The sequence below is a fragment of the Nelumbo nucifera genome, chromosome 1, assembly GCF_055504915.1.
Source record: "Nelumbo nucifera cultivar China Antique chromosome 1, China Antique-T2T, whole genome shotgun sequence".
NCBI classification, from domain to species: domain Eukaryota; kingdom Viridiplantae; phylum Streptophyta; class Magnoliopsida; order Proteales; family Nelumbonaceae; genus Nelumbo; species Nelumbo nucifera.
Window position 1 is genome coordinate 185,153,244 of NC_142649.1, and position 14,478 is coordinate 185,167,721.

General features: G+C 38.0%; 1 protein-coding gene across 2 annotated transcripts; it reads left to right on the top strand.

Moving 5' to 3' along the window:
• Positions 1-1,497: 1,497 nt before the first annotated feature.
• LOC104596060 (beta-amylase 2, chloroplastic-like) lies at positions 1,498-11,730 on the top strand. Of its 2 annotated transcripts, none has more exons than XM_010257069.3 (10): positions 1,498-1,962; positions 2,914-3,204; positions 4,084-4,161; positions 4,301-4,504; positions 5,329-5,523; positions 6,770-6,934; positions 7,686-7,946; positions 8,945-9,163; positions 9,590-9,809; positions 11,564-11,730. In XM_010257069.3, exons 1-10 carry the CDS (start codon positions 1,498-1,500, stop codon positions 11,590-11,592), a joined length of 2,127 nt encoding a protein of 708 aa, XP_010255371.1. In that variant the 3' UTR covers positions 11,593-11,730. The 2 variants fall into 2 exon arrangements, with proteins under 2 accessions (XP_010255371.1, XP_010255372.1); XM_010257070.3 differs by having other exon boundaries at positions 1,498-1,932.
• The last annotated feature ends 2,748 nt before the right edge of the window (positions 11,731-14,478 follow it).

Consider the following 14,478-nt stretch of genomic DNA (forward strand, 5'->3'; position numbering starts at 1 on the left):
AGTTATTGCATAGGGGTGCAATTTGAGCGGAACTGGGCTGGGCCTTTTTTTATAATTTAAATGGATCCAGTTCAAAGGCCCGAATCCAAAGCTGTATAAAACGGTTTATATAAATGTGAATGTAAATGAGTAGAGTGTAAAACCATTTATATAAATTGTAAAATTGAATTAGTTTTACAATTTTAGCTGTAATAAATACAAATATGGATTTCAATAAAGCATATGCATTTTTTTTAATCAAAAACCAACTTTAATACAAATTTACTTAATTGTATTTTCACATCTTATTATCAATATAAATATGCATTTAACTATGATTTATCAATGCATAAATATAAATAAAGGCAAAAGTAGTACAAATTTATCCTTAACCGGAATTTACACTCGCATGTCGCATCAAAACGCAGCCTGAGCCCGGATATCGTGAAAAGCAAAAAATCGTGCGAACACGCACGGCATCCAGCCGCACATCGGGAATTGTTCGCACGGTTTTTTGCTTTTTAGAAAAAAATTCCCGCCTCGAGATTAACAAGAATCATGGTCACGTACTCACGTCTGGAGACAACCCCTAAAACTTGCCGCGCGAGTAATCCAGGCCATTTGCACGTGTTACACGTGTCATCCACACGACCGTTCGATTTTTTCCTCGCCTAAGCCCTTCGTTCGTGTTAACATAAACTCAAGCACGCGGCCGCACACGCGTGAAACCCTAGAATCTGCATTCTCCCCTACACCCCCTCAAATCGCCGGAAACTCGCCGGAAGTCACACGTACGACCCCCTTAGAACCAAATCGAAGCCTTCCTTACACGGAGCTCCGACAGATCTGGTAACCCTATTCGCCTGCAATGTTCAGGTTCCGATACGATTCGCCGGAAAGGGTTCAACCTTACCGGAGAAGACCGAGGGGTTTCTGAAGCTCGTCAGGACATCTGGCTTTGGTCGGAAAGGTGAGATATTGTTAGACAGACGTCGCTGTGAATGTCCGCATTTAGAGGGAAAAGGTAGAACACGTGATGGAAAGATTTCATAGAGTGGATTTCGAGGATTTGATGAATTCTGATTAGGGAAGAAACCCTAAACGCATAGGGAAATTGACGTGTGAAGATATGCACTCGTCGTCGAGTCGAAAGCTGCAGAGCCACAAGGTTTCATTAATTTCATAGGCGAATGGCGAGTTCTAATCAGCAAACATAATAGAGCAACCAGGTAACCTCAGAAAAGGCTTTTTCTCTAGTTTATTTGTTTAGATGAGATACCAGTTGCTCGAAATAAAGCAGGAAAAAGTTCGAGAAAAAGTTATCAAAGTCGATAATATCACCATCAAAACTAATCCATTCCCTTTCAAAATTCCGCTAGAAATTAATGATCCAATTTTTATCAAAAGAACCAGAATCTTACTCAAATTCATATGTTGCGTTCTCGAATTGCAGTAACCCGAAGTATGCGAACACGCGAAAGCAATACGAATTAAGAAAGGAGAGAAAAGGAAACAGTTATGGCCCAAGAGATGGAAAAATTGGGGGGAACGAGCGAGGAAGATGACGAAGAAATGGATATGGGAGTGAAAGAAGAAGATGACGAAGACGAAGACGATGAGGAGAAGAAAGCAAACAGCGATAACGCCATGATAAACGCCAGTGAAGGAATTGCATGTCCAAACAGCTTTCAAGAACAACAGCAAGAACAAGACCAGCAGTTGGCTGGCTCCGGAGGGCCTCGAAGGTGTCGGCCAAAGGAAGAGAAAGAAAGAACAAAACTACGAGAGCGGCATCGGAGAGCGATCACAGCAAGGATCCTGGCTGGCCTCCGCAGGCACGGCAACTATAATCTCAGGGTTAGGGCTGATATTAACGACGTCATCGCTGCTCTGGCGCGAGAGGCTGGCTGGATTGTCCTTCCTGATGGAACTACTTTTCCTTCCAGATCTCAGGTGCCTACTTCTACTTCTATACATCTTCAGGTGTTCTTCCCTCTCTATCATAATCTCCACTCTCTCTAGCTCTCATTTCAGTAAAGTATCTCTCTCCCTAGTTTTCTCCATTTTTTATTCGAAAACTCCAGGCTACATCGACCTCTCTCGTTGCACGCTCTCTACGCTTCACAGATTTACGGGATTTGGTGATTCGTTGGCTGTTTTTCGTTTACAAAATTTTCCTCTTTTGTTGTGTATTAATTATTTTTAGATGACCTATCGAAAACCATCGGATTGGAATCCTTTTTTGTCTGGGCATAGAACCTCGGATTATTGTATCACGATTCCGAGATAAAAGATCCCAATCCAAAGGTGGGTAGTGGGTTGCTGGCTTGCTGCTTGAAAGAGGCTGACAGTCTTTTGACTCCTGAGGATTCTTTTATTTCATTCTTTCTTATAGCTAAGCTAAACTACCTATTAAGTAACTTTTTAGAGTTAGAGATCTTGTTAAAACCGTTGGATAGTCATCGAATGTGAAGCCTGATGGATCAAGTTTGCCACTTGGCAGCCTGATGAACACCTAATCCAGCTAGATTAGTTGTTCTTTTGGTAGCTTGGACCTACCATGACAGATTGGTGACCTTCCAGTTGCCACTGTGGATTAGCGATCTCTCTAATTCATGCAATCTCCCAACAAAAGGAGATCCAAATAAATCGTGCTGCGGAACTTCTTCTTACGTCGATTCGTTATACGATTACGGTTGGTTTACAGTTTTGAAATTGGAGACGTAGTCTTGGAACGGTATTCGGTAGCCACTATCACGGATTTCCTTCCTCGCCACTTCTCTTTTTTTCTATCTACCCGTGTGCGCAGGCGTGAATTTGTTTCATTTTGTATTGGGTTTGCTTGGAAATGCTAAATCCAGCTTGTGATCTCCATTTTCAAGGGGTCTGCTGAGGAAAACCAAAATGGGGATTTTGTCTGTTCAAATTTTTCAGGGCGCAAGGCCTGCTGGCGCCGCTTCGAATGCTGCCGTGACTTCATCGTCGTCGCATGTGGTACCGTTGCAGAACCCGCCCACCTCCTTGAGAGGAGGAACCTCTCCTGGGTTCAGGACTATAGTGGATTATCGTTCGGGTCGAATGAAGGGCGTCTACATGCCAACTTCCTCTCCTTACGGGAGGTCCTCTACCACTCGGTCTCGAACGCTAACCATGGCGGTGGATAGAGGAGGGACTGAAAATTCTTCTCTCGCCGGTAATTGTATGGACACTGTTGATCATAAGCAGGTACATATTCATATCTTCCCTGTTCCGAGTTTTTTCCCCGAAATTTCTAGTTCACTAACGTGTGGTTCTTGTGGGGAAGTTTATTTTCTATGAATTTCAATCTTAGTTCATAGCTATATTTGTGTTGGTATTAATCAGCATTTCTTTTCTTTTCCGTTCTTGCTTTCACTGGTGACAATATTGTAAGGTAATTTGCAAAATTGATACAAAAATAGAAAACAGAAGCAGTGGAAACCATTGGAAAACACAAGGGGAAGTTCAGTTAGGCTAATGTTATATGGAACACAGTAATAGACAATCAAGAACCAATATCTCCATAAAATCAGCATAGTCACTTATCAAAGAAATAAAATAAAATAAAATCAGCATAGTTGACATAAGAATATTGAGATGAATGAATGGGAATCCTGGAAAGGATAAATTTAAAGATGACTAAATTCCTAATAATTCGAGAGTGGCCCCAATAGTTGATGGAAGTTGAGGGTTGTGGGAGAGCTAGAGGAAGTGTGAAAAAGGCATGGTTGAGGTTATGGGAAAAAGATCTGAGGACTCACAAGTTACAATGTGGCAGGAAATATGTCCCTTGTTAGAGTGAAATGGCAAGACAAAATCTCTAGTTGATCCTGTGTAGTTGGAAGCTTTATTGAATTGGGTTCAGTATTTATTTCTTCTGTGTTTTCCACAGTGAGTGGTTGTTTCTAGAAAATCAATGACCATTTCTGGAAAATGGTTTTGGAATTTATACTTGAAATCTAGCTCAGCTATGACACCTATCTTTTGCAGTGTCATTTATACATTATATAAATACACAGATTGACTTCTATTTTCAAGAAATTTTTGCCTTTGGTTCTATTTTCCATTGTTTCTCGTCTTTTACAGGTAATGGATATAGCTCCAAGGTTGCGAGAGCGGGATTTTGCGGGCACCCCTTATGTTCCAGTTTATGTAATGCTACCTGTGAGTTCTTTTTATTTCATCTTCTTTAAGTTATGATCTTTTGAGAAATGGTTTTGATTTTGGTTTGGTGGATAATTTATATTATATTGATAGCTATTGTGTTTTAAATATCACCTTCATATCTTTTCATTGTCGGCAGCTAGGAGTCATTAATAAGAAGTGTGAGCTGGTTGATCCAGATGGGCTACTGAAGCAGCTAAGAGTACTAAAATCAGTTAATGTTGATGGTGTTATGGTTGATTGCTGGTGGGGAATTGTTGAGGCACACACTCCTCAAGAATATAACTGGAGTGGTTACAAGCGGCTCTTTCAAATTGTGCGAGATCTCAAGCTTAAGTTACAGGTGATGTATGCACATATCCTTGCTTTCAAATTGGGGAGAGGAGGGGTAGAGGTAGATTGAATACAAAGTTGAGGGGTGTGGTTTGTGAAGAAATAATTGGGGGGGAGGATATGCCTGGTTATGTGTGTGATTCGAAGATGATTTCTTATCACTTTTCCATTTTTAATCCCTTTTTCTTATTAATAATTTATTCTTTTATTATCAAAATTTATTAGTATTTTAATCTCCATGCATTCTTGCTGTGTAATATTAGAGAAAGGTGTGAAATGTGAACTGCTAATTTCCACCATCATTATCCAAGCCTTTTCCCAATTATATGGGGTCGTCTACATGAATCCTGTTCGCCATCTGTTCTGTTTAATGCCATATCCATCTTTTTTCTCTTTCTAATAATTTATTCCTTAATTATAAAAAACACACATATCCTTGTTACTTTATTGGTATTTTAATTTCCATGTATTCTTGCTATGTGATATTTAGAGAGAGATATGAAATGTGAACTGCTGGTTTTCCATGAGAAATGATATTTTTTAGTGCCTCAGCTCGGCTCAGCCTTAACACCAACTATTTGGGGTTGGCTACCTTAATCCTGTCTTCCTACTGTTCTCTATCAAGGACCATCTTTTCTTTTAAATTGCAAACCCATGTTCATATTTGGCTTGGGTAAAGGATTTTATGATAGCTGCCAATCTGATACAAATACAACCCTCAACCTTTATCCAGGTTTGGGGATGCAGCATAAGATTAGCTAACATTGGTAGAGTCGATATCTTTCAGTCCCTATGGAATATAATTATTGTTTTTTGAATTTTTAACTGTACTAGGTGGTAATGTCATTTCATGAATGTGGAGGCAATGTTGGTGATGATGTTTGCATTCCACTGCCACACTGGGTGGCAGAAATTGGTCGAAGCAATCCCGACATATTCTTTACAGATAGAGAAGGAAGGCGAAATCCTGAGTGCCTCTCATGGGGGACTGATAAGGAACGAGTTTTAAGAGGCCGGACTGCTGTTGAGGTATTGGATTCTGTTTTCTGTTAAACAACAATTTATACTTTTCTGATGAGAATACATCTACTCTAACATTGGTAGCTTTTGTCCTGTGCATTTTATGTATCTACTTATGTGTGCATTTTATGGGAAAACCATCGATATTGGGAAAAAAAACTGCCACAATCCCTGAAGGACCCAGGTTGTCAAGAGAGCTACCATCAAAGTGTAATGTGATCTCTCCATCTACTCGAGAACCATTGATATAAAAAGATAAATCCCCAAGTCCTTGAAGGGCCTGGATTGCCGATTGCCAAGAGAGCTGCCATCAAAGTGTAATGTGACCTCTATCTATTTTGAGAGGGCTTATGAGTTCTAGGCTATGGAGCTCAGGGGGAAGATTGATAATTTCTACAAGGTTCCTATGCATGGAACAAGGCTCAAAGTATCAATGAGATATGCCCCATATCGAGCATATTGTTTTGTATCTTTGGGGTACCGATACCCCTTTTTTAGGTTTTTTTATAATTATATAACATAAAAATAAACCTCCTGTGAAATTTTGAAAAAAAATAAAATAAAAACAAAAGATGCACAAGGTTCAAAAGTGTTGATAGTTGATACACCCCTTCTGGCATGCTGTGGTGTATCCATACTTTGAACCATGGCATGGAGTTGAGGAAGAATGATTTGAAATCCTTTGTTGCTAACATCCAAGAATTCAGAAGATAAAAAGAGTGTGGTTTCTAAGGCAGCAAAGGGGGCACTCTACCTTCTGAAACTTGATTATGTTTCTTTCTTCCACACTCCCAACAAACAGAATGTATGGTAAAGTCTTACTTTGAAGCTTGATCTAACTGACCTCTATTGTTGTAACAGGCCCATGCTTCCTAGGGCCACCCACTCCAAACCAATTAGTTTCAAGATATGCCACAATGAAATTACTACCAACTTTATTGAATAGAACTTCTCTGCCAAGGACTTTTCTAATATCATTCCTTTTAGTAGATCATATCTGATCATATAGTTTTTAGGGGATGCAACTTGGAAGAATGTTAGGGAAACCTGCAGTAGGATGACATGATAATAAAAACAAAAGTATTTTGCCTAGATGGGCACATGTAAATATAATAGTTTGCTTCCTATCTTGCTCTACTTTGCTTCTTAATTTTCCATAATTAGTCTGTGAACCTATTTAAAGTACTATTCAGCCATGCAAATACTACTTCTACTAAATTTTTAGCATTTGCATTTTGGTATAAATGACATGTAGGTTTACTTCGACTACATGAGAAGTTTCAGAATAGAATTTGATGAATTCTTTGAGGATGGGATCATTTCTGAGATTGAAGTTGGATTAGGTCCCTGTGGAGAGCTACGCTATCCATCTTATCCAGTAAAGCATGGGTGGAGGTATCCTGGCATTGGTGAATTTCAGGTAACCTTCTTGTGTAACTTTTTTTTATACAAGGACCTTTTCCCAATCATTATGACTATACAACTGTGTTCATGAGTCACATTCCTTCCTGTGCCTGTCATTCCCACAACCTGTTGTCTTTAATTTTGACAGGGGGTTATGTTTTTGTTCTCAAGTGGTCAAGCCTGACAAGAACTGGAAGGAAGTATAAGTCACCTGTTACCAAACTTAGCATTAGTATATACATGGTAACATTAAGTTATGGTTCAAGCTATTCATCAAAAAAAGTTATGGTTCAAGTTTGTGTGGTTATATTGTTATAGAACAGCTGTACATATATACTTTATAGTATATTACTAAGATTGTTCTACTACAGTTTGCCGGAGTTCTCTTAGTCAACTTTGTCCTTCATACTGCACAACCGGCTAGCATTATTTAACTCATGTCTTCTCCGTTCTCATTATTTATGATGTGCTCCATATCTAAAATTTTGAGTTCCATTTAGGAACTTGGCATTTTATTATGGATTTGTGATCTTAGCATCTAGGGAAATTGATGCTCTTCTTCAAAGGAAGGAGAGAAAAGTGTTGTTTATGACAACTTTTGAGTCCATTTCTTAAAACTGGTAAATTTACTTCTGTTTATGGTTAAAAATCTTAGTTAATTCAGTTTAGGACTTAAGTGTCAGGTGATGATTTTTCCATTATCTTTTTTTAGCTCTTTTTGGGATTGGAGCTTATGAAATTATAACAGCTTACTTTTCCTCTTGCAGTGTTATGATCAGTATTTGTTGAAGAGTTTGAGAAAAGCAGCAGAAGTAAGGGGGCATTCCTTTTGGGCTAGAGGGCCAGATAATGCAGGTTCTTATAACTCCCGGCCACATGAAACTGGATTCTTTTGTGATGGAGGGGATTATGATAGTTATTATGGAAGATTCTTTCTTAATTGGTACTCCCAGATTTTGATTGACCATGCTGACCGAGTGCTTTCTCTGGCCAAGTTGGCTTTTGAGAGCACCTGCATTGCTGTAAAGGTGAGCCCTTGTTCTATAGTGTTCTTACTACAGAAATGAGCAAATGATTTCTTACCCACAAAATAGATTCAATAAAGACTACCACTTTTCATTTTTCTTTAATTTATAATTTTATATTAGTATTCTATACATGGTACTTGGGGGAAAGAAAAATGCAATTGGTGATTGGTGATGATATGTTGTTCTTGAAAAGCCAATCCACATAGTATGTATTATTGGGGAAACTTGAGTCATTTTAGCAAAGGTCAATTTAACTGTTGGGGAGAAGTTTTGTAGGGCTTAGAGTTATATTTCATCATATATGAGCTTAAAGCCCTCTTACTAACCATAATCCCCATTTTAAAGTTTGTTAGCTGGCACATATGTACCTTTAAAATGCTGTATCGTCTTTCTTGTAACTTGATAAGATTTTTTTTTTTAAGGCTCAGTTTGTTTGCAGTACAAATTATATTTGCACTGGTGTAAATGCATGGAAGTGAAAATAGGCTGAGTTTAAATTCTGGTTTTCATTTGCTTTAGATTTGACTTTCTCTTATTTGTTTGTAAGAAGTCAAATGATGTGGTCTCCACCTTACATGAAGGAGAATGGAGGTAGGAGGGTTATTTGTTTGGGAGTGAGGTAAGAAGCAAATAATGTGGTCCTCCCACTTAAAATGAGAGAGAATTAATGGAGGAAGGTGGTGCAAGTTTTGCATCAGTTTTGCTGATAAAAAAAAAAAAAAAAAAAAAGTTTCGCATCAGTTCTTGGGATGCAAAATTTGCACCGGCAATGAATGCAAATGAGATGAAAAAGTACAAATTTTATATTAAGTAGGAGTTTAAACCAGCCACAAACAAATGGGTGCAAAATTGAACTGGGTACAAATTTGTATCCAGAGTGCAGATTTGCACTGCAAACAAACAGAGCCTAAGGAAAAAATATAGTAAGAGAAGCGATTGATATAATGACCATTATCTTGATCCTTTCTCTAAACTTTTTTTTTTTTGTTAATGAGCAGTTATCAGGTATTCATTGGTGGTACAAGACAGCCAGCCATGCGGCTGAATTGACTTCTGGGTTTTACAATCCATGCAATCGGGATGGTTATGCTGCAATTGCTTCAATGCTAAAGAAGCATGGGGCTGCTCTTAATTTCACATGTGTTGAATTGCGCACTTTGGACCAGCATGAAGACTTTCCAGAGGCACTGGCTGATCCTGAGGGCCTGGTCTGGCAGGTAACAAGTTGGTTTTGTTTAAAATGATTCTCTGCATATGCTGGCCCAGAATACTGCTTCAGTTAGAAAGAAAGTTCTATAGAGAGACTACAAATATAGCAGATGGCTTTTGAAAATCCTAGTTTATTTGTAATCATGTCCAACACTGAAGAGACTTTCATGAAGTGTAATTATTTTCTTCTTCCTCAAGTATTGGACATTTCTGAAGACTGAAGGTGTTATTTTTTCTGGGTTCTCAATATACTATGAAACAAAACTTACCTTCTTAGCCTAAAGCAATTTGGTTCTCCATTTATATGATATCTACTAGTGACTTTGTTCTGCAAGTTTTTTCTCTATTATTTTCATTTTTTTGGTAGAAGGCATGTGCTTGTCAATATAATTTGTGACAAAGAATCTCCATTGTATTACTGCTTTCATTTTCAGGTACTTAACGCTGCATGGGATGCTTCCATACCTGTGGCTAGTGAGAATGCTCTTCCTTGCCATGATAGAGAAGGATACAATAAGATATTGGAAAATGCCAAACCATTGAATGATCCAGACGGACGACACCTATCAGCATTCACATACCTCAGGCTAAGCCCACTTCTGATGGAGAGGAACAACTTTCTGGAGTTTGAACGGTTTGTCAAGAGAATGCATGGTAAAGCCTTGTTAATTTATTTGCATTTTCTGCATTTATCTCTGTCCCTTGGACAATGGCATATACTTGGTTTCAGCTGAACAACAGAACAAGATCAGCCTTGAAAAAGAAATAGGCTGTAGGCCTGCTTTCGTCTTTGTTATTGAAAAAGTGGTGATAAACTGGGTAAACTTGCCACCATGCCATTGGATTTTTTTCCCAAACTTGTGGATTATCCATAGTGACAACTTGTTAAATGTTGTTTCTCTTGACTTCTCAATGGAATCAAAAGTTGAATATGTTTGCAAATTTCTAAAATATTGCTAAAATAGCATTCACATATTTACACATTGCTAAAAGATTTCATGTTAACAATCATCTATTTATTTTCCTTCTTTGAAAAAAAAAAAACGTTTTATCATGCTTGGACCTCTTGGGCAAGTGTTTTCATGTTTTGCGCTGCATGTGCTCATTGTCTTTATTTCCTACATCTTATAACAAGTATTAGGAGTTTCAACAATCGGGATGCTTTCTAAGGATCAAAATCTTCCATTTGTTGTTAGTGCATTAGATGTTTTCGAGGCTTCTTCATGCTTATTTGATGGAACAAGTTTGGTCACTTGACAGTTTCTAGTCTAATACTTTCTAGTAGGAGGAATTGAATTATGGCTGGCATAAGCAATCAAAGTTTTCCACGTTTTACATTATTACGTTGTACAACATATTGAAGAGCTTGTACATTAGTCTTTTTGTTTATTTACTTGTTTGTGTCTTTTTCTTTTTCTACTTTTTAGGGGGTGGGGATGGGAATTGGGCAGGAAAGTAAATGGCATTTTAACATTTGTAGAATATGTTGTGTTTTTGTTGTTTTTATGCATGTGATTCAAAAGTTTTTAAAGGATATTTTAGTCTTTTTGTATTTCACACATGTTTGCGCATCACCTTGTATTTTTATCTAAATTTTTTTTTTCTCCAATTGTTTTGAAGCTTTTAGCTTCATGTACTTTTCTTTGAGTTCCACATGGGAATGGGATAGGAAAAAGAAGCTCAATGGGGTTATCTCTAGTAATCCCTTTTCCTATAGGACCCAAATGGGGAGAGTATATACTTACCCCATGCTTGGGAGTATGTGGAAATCTTTATCACATGTGTACACGCCAAGCCAGACTGGGTTGGGGCGTGGGGCCAGGTGCTTATGCATGTGTATATGTAACCGAAATTAATTTGAAGTAGTCTCTACTCTCTATCTCTACTTTATTTTTTTTTTTTAATTGCAATTTTTCATTTATTTTAAAACATGTCTTTTTAATTGTAAACAAAATGTATTTTGTTACGACCTTTCAACATGTCTTTTGCTGCGTTGTGTTTGTTGTCACAATGTGCCAATGGGTCTATTTATATTAAACCCATGGATATCTGAGGCACACAACATTCTTCTACATTTTTCTGCGTTTGCCTTCATCTCTGCATCTTCTCATTACATTCTACCAAGTTGGAAGATTGTTGTGGTTTGTGCGGTTTAGTATTTCATGCGCATGGTTATCAAGTACTTTCAAGGCTGTTGAATCCTAGAACAGACAAAGGACAATGTCCTTGATATGCTTCAGCCCATAAGTCTATTTCTTCTGCCCTTATTTATGTGTTAGTAGTGTTGTACTCTAATTCTTATACAATAATCTTGAGCTGAATTGTTTGATCATATTATTGGAATGTAGCTGTGGCATTGAGATCATGACATCACTAGCTGATTGACACGAATCTCATTCGTTTGGCAGGGGAAGCAGTTATGGATCTCCAATTATAAGAGAGCCGAGATTATACCTTAGGTAGTTGGGTTCACAAATAATCACTTCGGAACTACACATGATTCTCTTCTTTGCAGGTGTAGAAAATATTGTAAATGAAATCATATCACGTGACAAAAATAGACGTTTTATTTAAATTCGCAGTCTTGCCATTGTTCTTTTGGCCTATAAACTAACCCCGGTGAAACTCGTTAATTTGAATCACATATATGTATGTATATATATGGGCAATCTTTAGGCTCCGTTTATCTGAAGCAACTGGCCAATCCAGGCCGGGTTAGATCAGATTGAGGTCAACCCTGATGCCTGATCCGATCCAACCCAAGTTCTTGAACCCCAATTGCAGCCTCCGGTATTTAGGTACACACAGTACTGGTTTCTTTTAGTTTTTTTTTTCAAAATTTGGTTTTTGGGGAGTTAAAAAAGAGGTCTTAAAACACTTGTAAACTATCAGAACTCAAAAGATAGATACGATATACCTGATACATTACTGACCACACTCAGTCGCACGTTGAGAATATTAATGACTATGATACAATCGATTTTTCATGTGTGGCTGCATGGCTAGCAATGTATTGTGTTCAGCAGATCCAAACTCTGCTTGACCTTACTTACTGCTAAGCATGGTTTTAAAACTATCGTTGATCTGGGTGATCGAACTGCTTGACCCTGGAAACTGGCCGCTTAACTGATTTCATTTACCACCTGGTCCGGAAACTATCGTGGACTCTGTCAGCAAACAACTGGCAACCGTTGAACAGCTGAACTGTGTGACTTGGACAACAGTTTTTGCTTTGGATCAATTTTATATTTTAATTAATTTTTATTTTTAAATATTTAATAGTCCTAGGTTGATCCATTCGGAACAGATGATTGAACCGCTGACCGAGGCAAAAGCGGTTCCTGTTAGTGAAGCCAGGTTAGGAACCTGCTAGGTTTAGGTTTTGGTTGGCCCAATTTCTTTACTTATTTTTTGCTTTTAACAGGAGAAAATGTTCTCACTTCTTAAGATCAACCAATCAAGGTTAGTTAGTTACCTTAAACACATACTTTGAAATAAAGAGGGTGTTTGGTTTTGTTTACTTATTCAATAAACGTTCTGTACTTGTATGATTGCAAAATCGAAAAACACATTTAATGAGTGCATTTATGACACATAGGCACTATTAGGCACCACATCAGAAAAATGCCAATAAATGCTTACCTGTTTCAGGAAGCTCCAAAATGAATCTTCCTGAAAAAGGAGAGGCACACAGAAATCGATACATATAAATGCAATTAATAAGGCATTTGTTGACAGGGCATTTATGTAGCACCGTCAATAAACGTTTACTCAATAAACATAAACGGCCCAAGTTGTATCTTTACTAGCAGCTTGGTTTGCAGAGTCAGAATCTGCTGACCACAACACATTGCTGGTCATGTTCACCCAACTGCACATATGGAACATTGGTTGTGTTGTAATCACTAATATTCTCAACATATGGTTAGATAAGTGTGGCCAACAATGTATTGTAATGAGCAGATCCAAACTCTGGTTTGCAAACTTTGGCCTGAATTTATCAGAGTAGTGGCAAGTTCAATCCAAGAAGCAGGTGGCTCTTCCCCACATTTATAGCAATTGTGAAGCTGTGCCACTCGGCCCACTCCCACTTTGGAGAATTGTGATTCCCCTCATGTAGGAAATAGTTATTATTTGTGTCTAGACCCGGTGTTTTGAATCGGAAAATGATGTCCAAATGTTTTCTTGGCAGGTAAGATCGCCCCAGGAGGAATTCATCCCTAGCAATGGTTAATGAGTAAGATCGCCCCAGAACATGGATAAATGCATTTACCTAGATAAATAACTTACAGAGAAGCAAAGAAAGCACAAATTTAACATATATTCATTCATCCAAAAGGGAAGAAGATGCAAGATTCATCCTACTTTAAATTGTTGTTATTACCCTAATGGAAGAACTACTAGATAGCATCAACTCTCTAAGTATATGTTTGGCATCGATGCTGTATACAGCACCATTTTCTGTGTGGGTTGGAAGCATCGTTTTCTGCAACATTGGTGTCTTTTTTTTTTTGTTTGTTTGGAAACGTTTTTGCCAGGTAAGACGTTTCCTGGGGCAACAGCAACACCTGTTTGGTACTAGTACTCCATATCTGTTTTCAGCACTGATACCCATTATAGGAAGTCCACATCACTGTCACATCATGTCCTCGTTAGCAGCAATGAACTCCAAATTGAAAAAATGCCAAATTCAGCATTTTTCCATACCACGCCTTCTCAATTTTTAAGGCATAGTTTGGAGCACCATTTTTTATGAAAAAATGGTTCCAAATATATTATCATTTTCTAGAACAGCAATTTTTCCAACGTAATGCTGATGTATCACCATTTATAGAGCAACAGCATCGATACCAAACACCGCCTAAGGGAAACAGGATGAATTTTATTTCTTTTTCTTATTCTCTAGGCATCGATCCGTACATTGAGAATATTTTCCTACAAATTTAACATATATTACCAATGTGAGACTGAAAGCAACACTTGTCCCTGTCAACCCCTTACTGGTTACTGCTGTAGCAAAGTCTATCCAATTTCCAGTGATAAAAGAACGCAAACTAGCCCGTGACGTTTGACCGCAACAGGGTAATAGGTTTGCATTGATTAACCAACCAATTAATTGATGGAAGAAGTTTTTTTTTTCCTCTTGTTTGGCAGTTTGATAAGATATATGGAGAGCATTTCAAGGAATAATTTTTTCATTGGACAGTTTGGACTTACTGAAAACTGTTGTCATGATATTGAACCGAATGGCCAGCCCTGTGCTCGGAAAATGGCTTACAGAAAATTATAAGAAATGTTATTTTCCCACAACTACTACCTACCT

What these genes read in the sequence shown, in the direction of transcription:
- LOC104596060 (XM_010257069.3), top strand. Translation starts at nt 1,498, where the DNA reads ATGGCCCAAGAGATGGAAAAATTGGGGGGAACGAGCGAGGAAGATGAC. An exon ending in CTACTTCTATACATCTTCAG is followed by an intron (nt 1,963 to 2,913) that starts GTGTTCTTCCCT and finishes CAAATTTTTCAG; the next exon opens with GGCGCAAGGCCTGCTGGCGC. An exon ending in GCACCTGCATTGCTGTAAAG is followed by an intron (nt 7,947 to 8,944) that starts GTGAGCCCTTGT and finishes GTTAATGAGCAG; the next exon opens with TTATCAGGTATTCATTGGTG.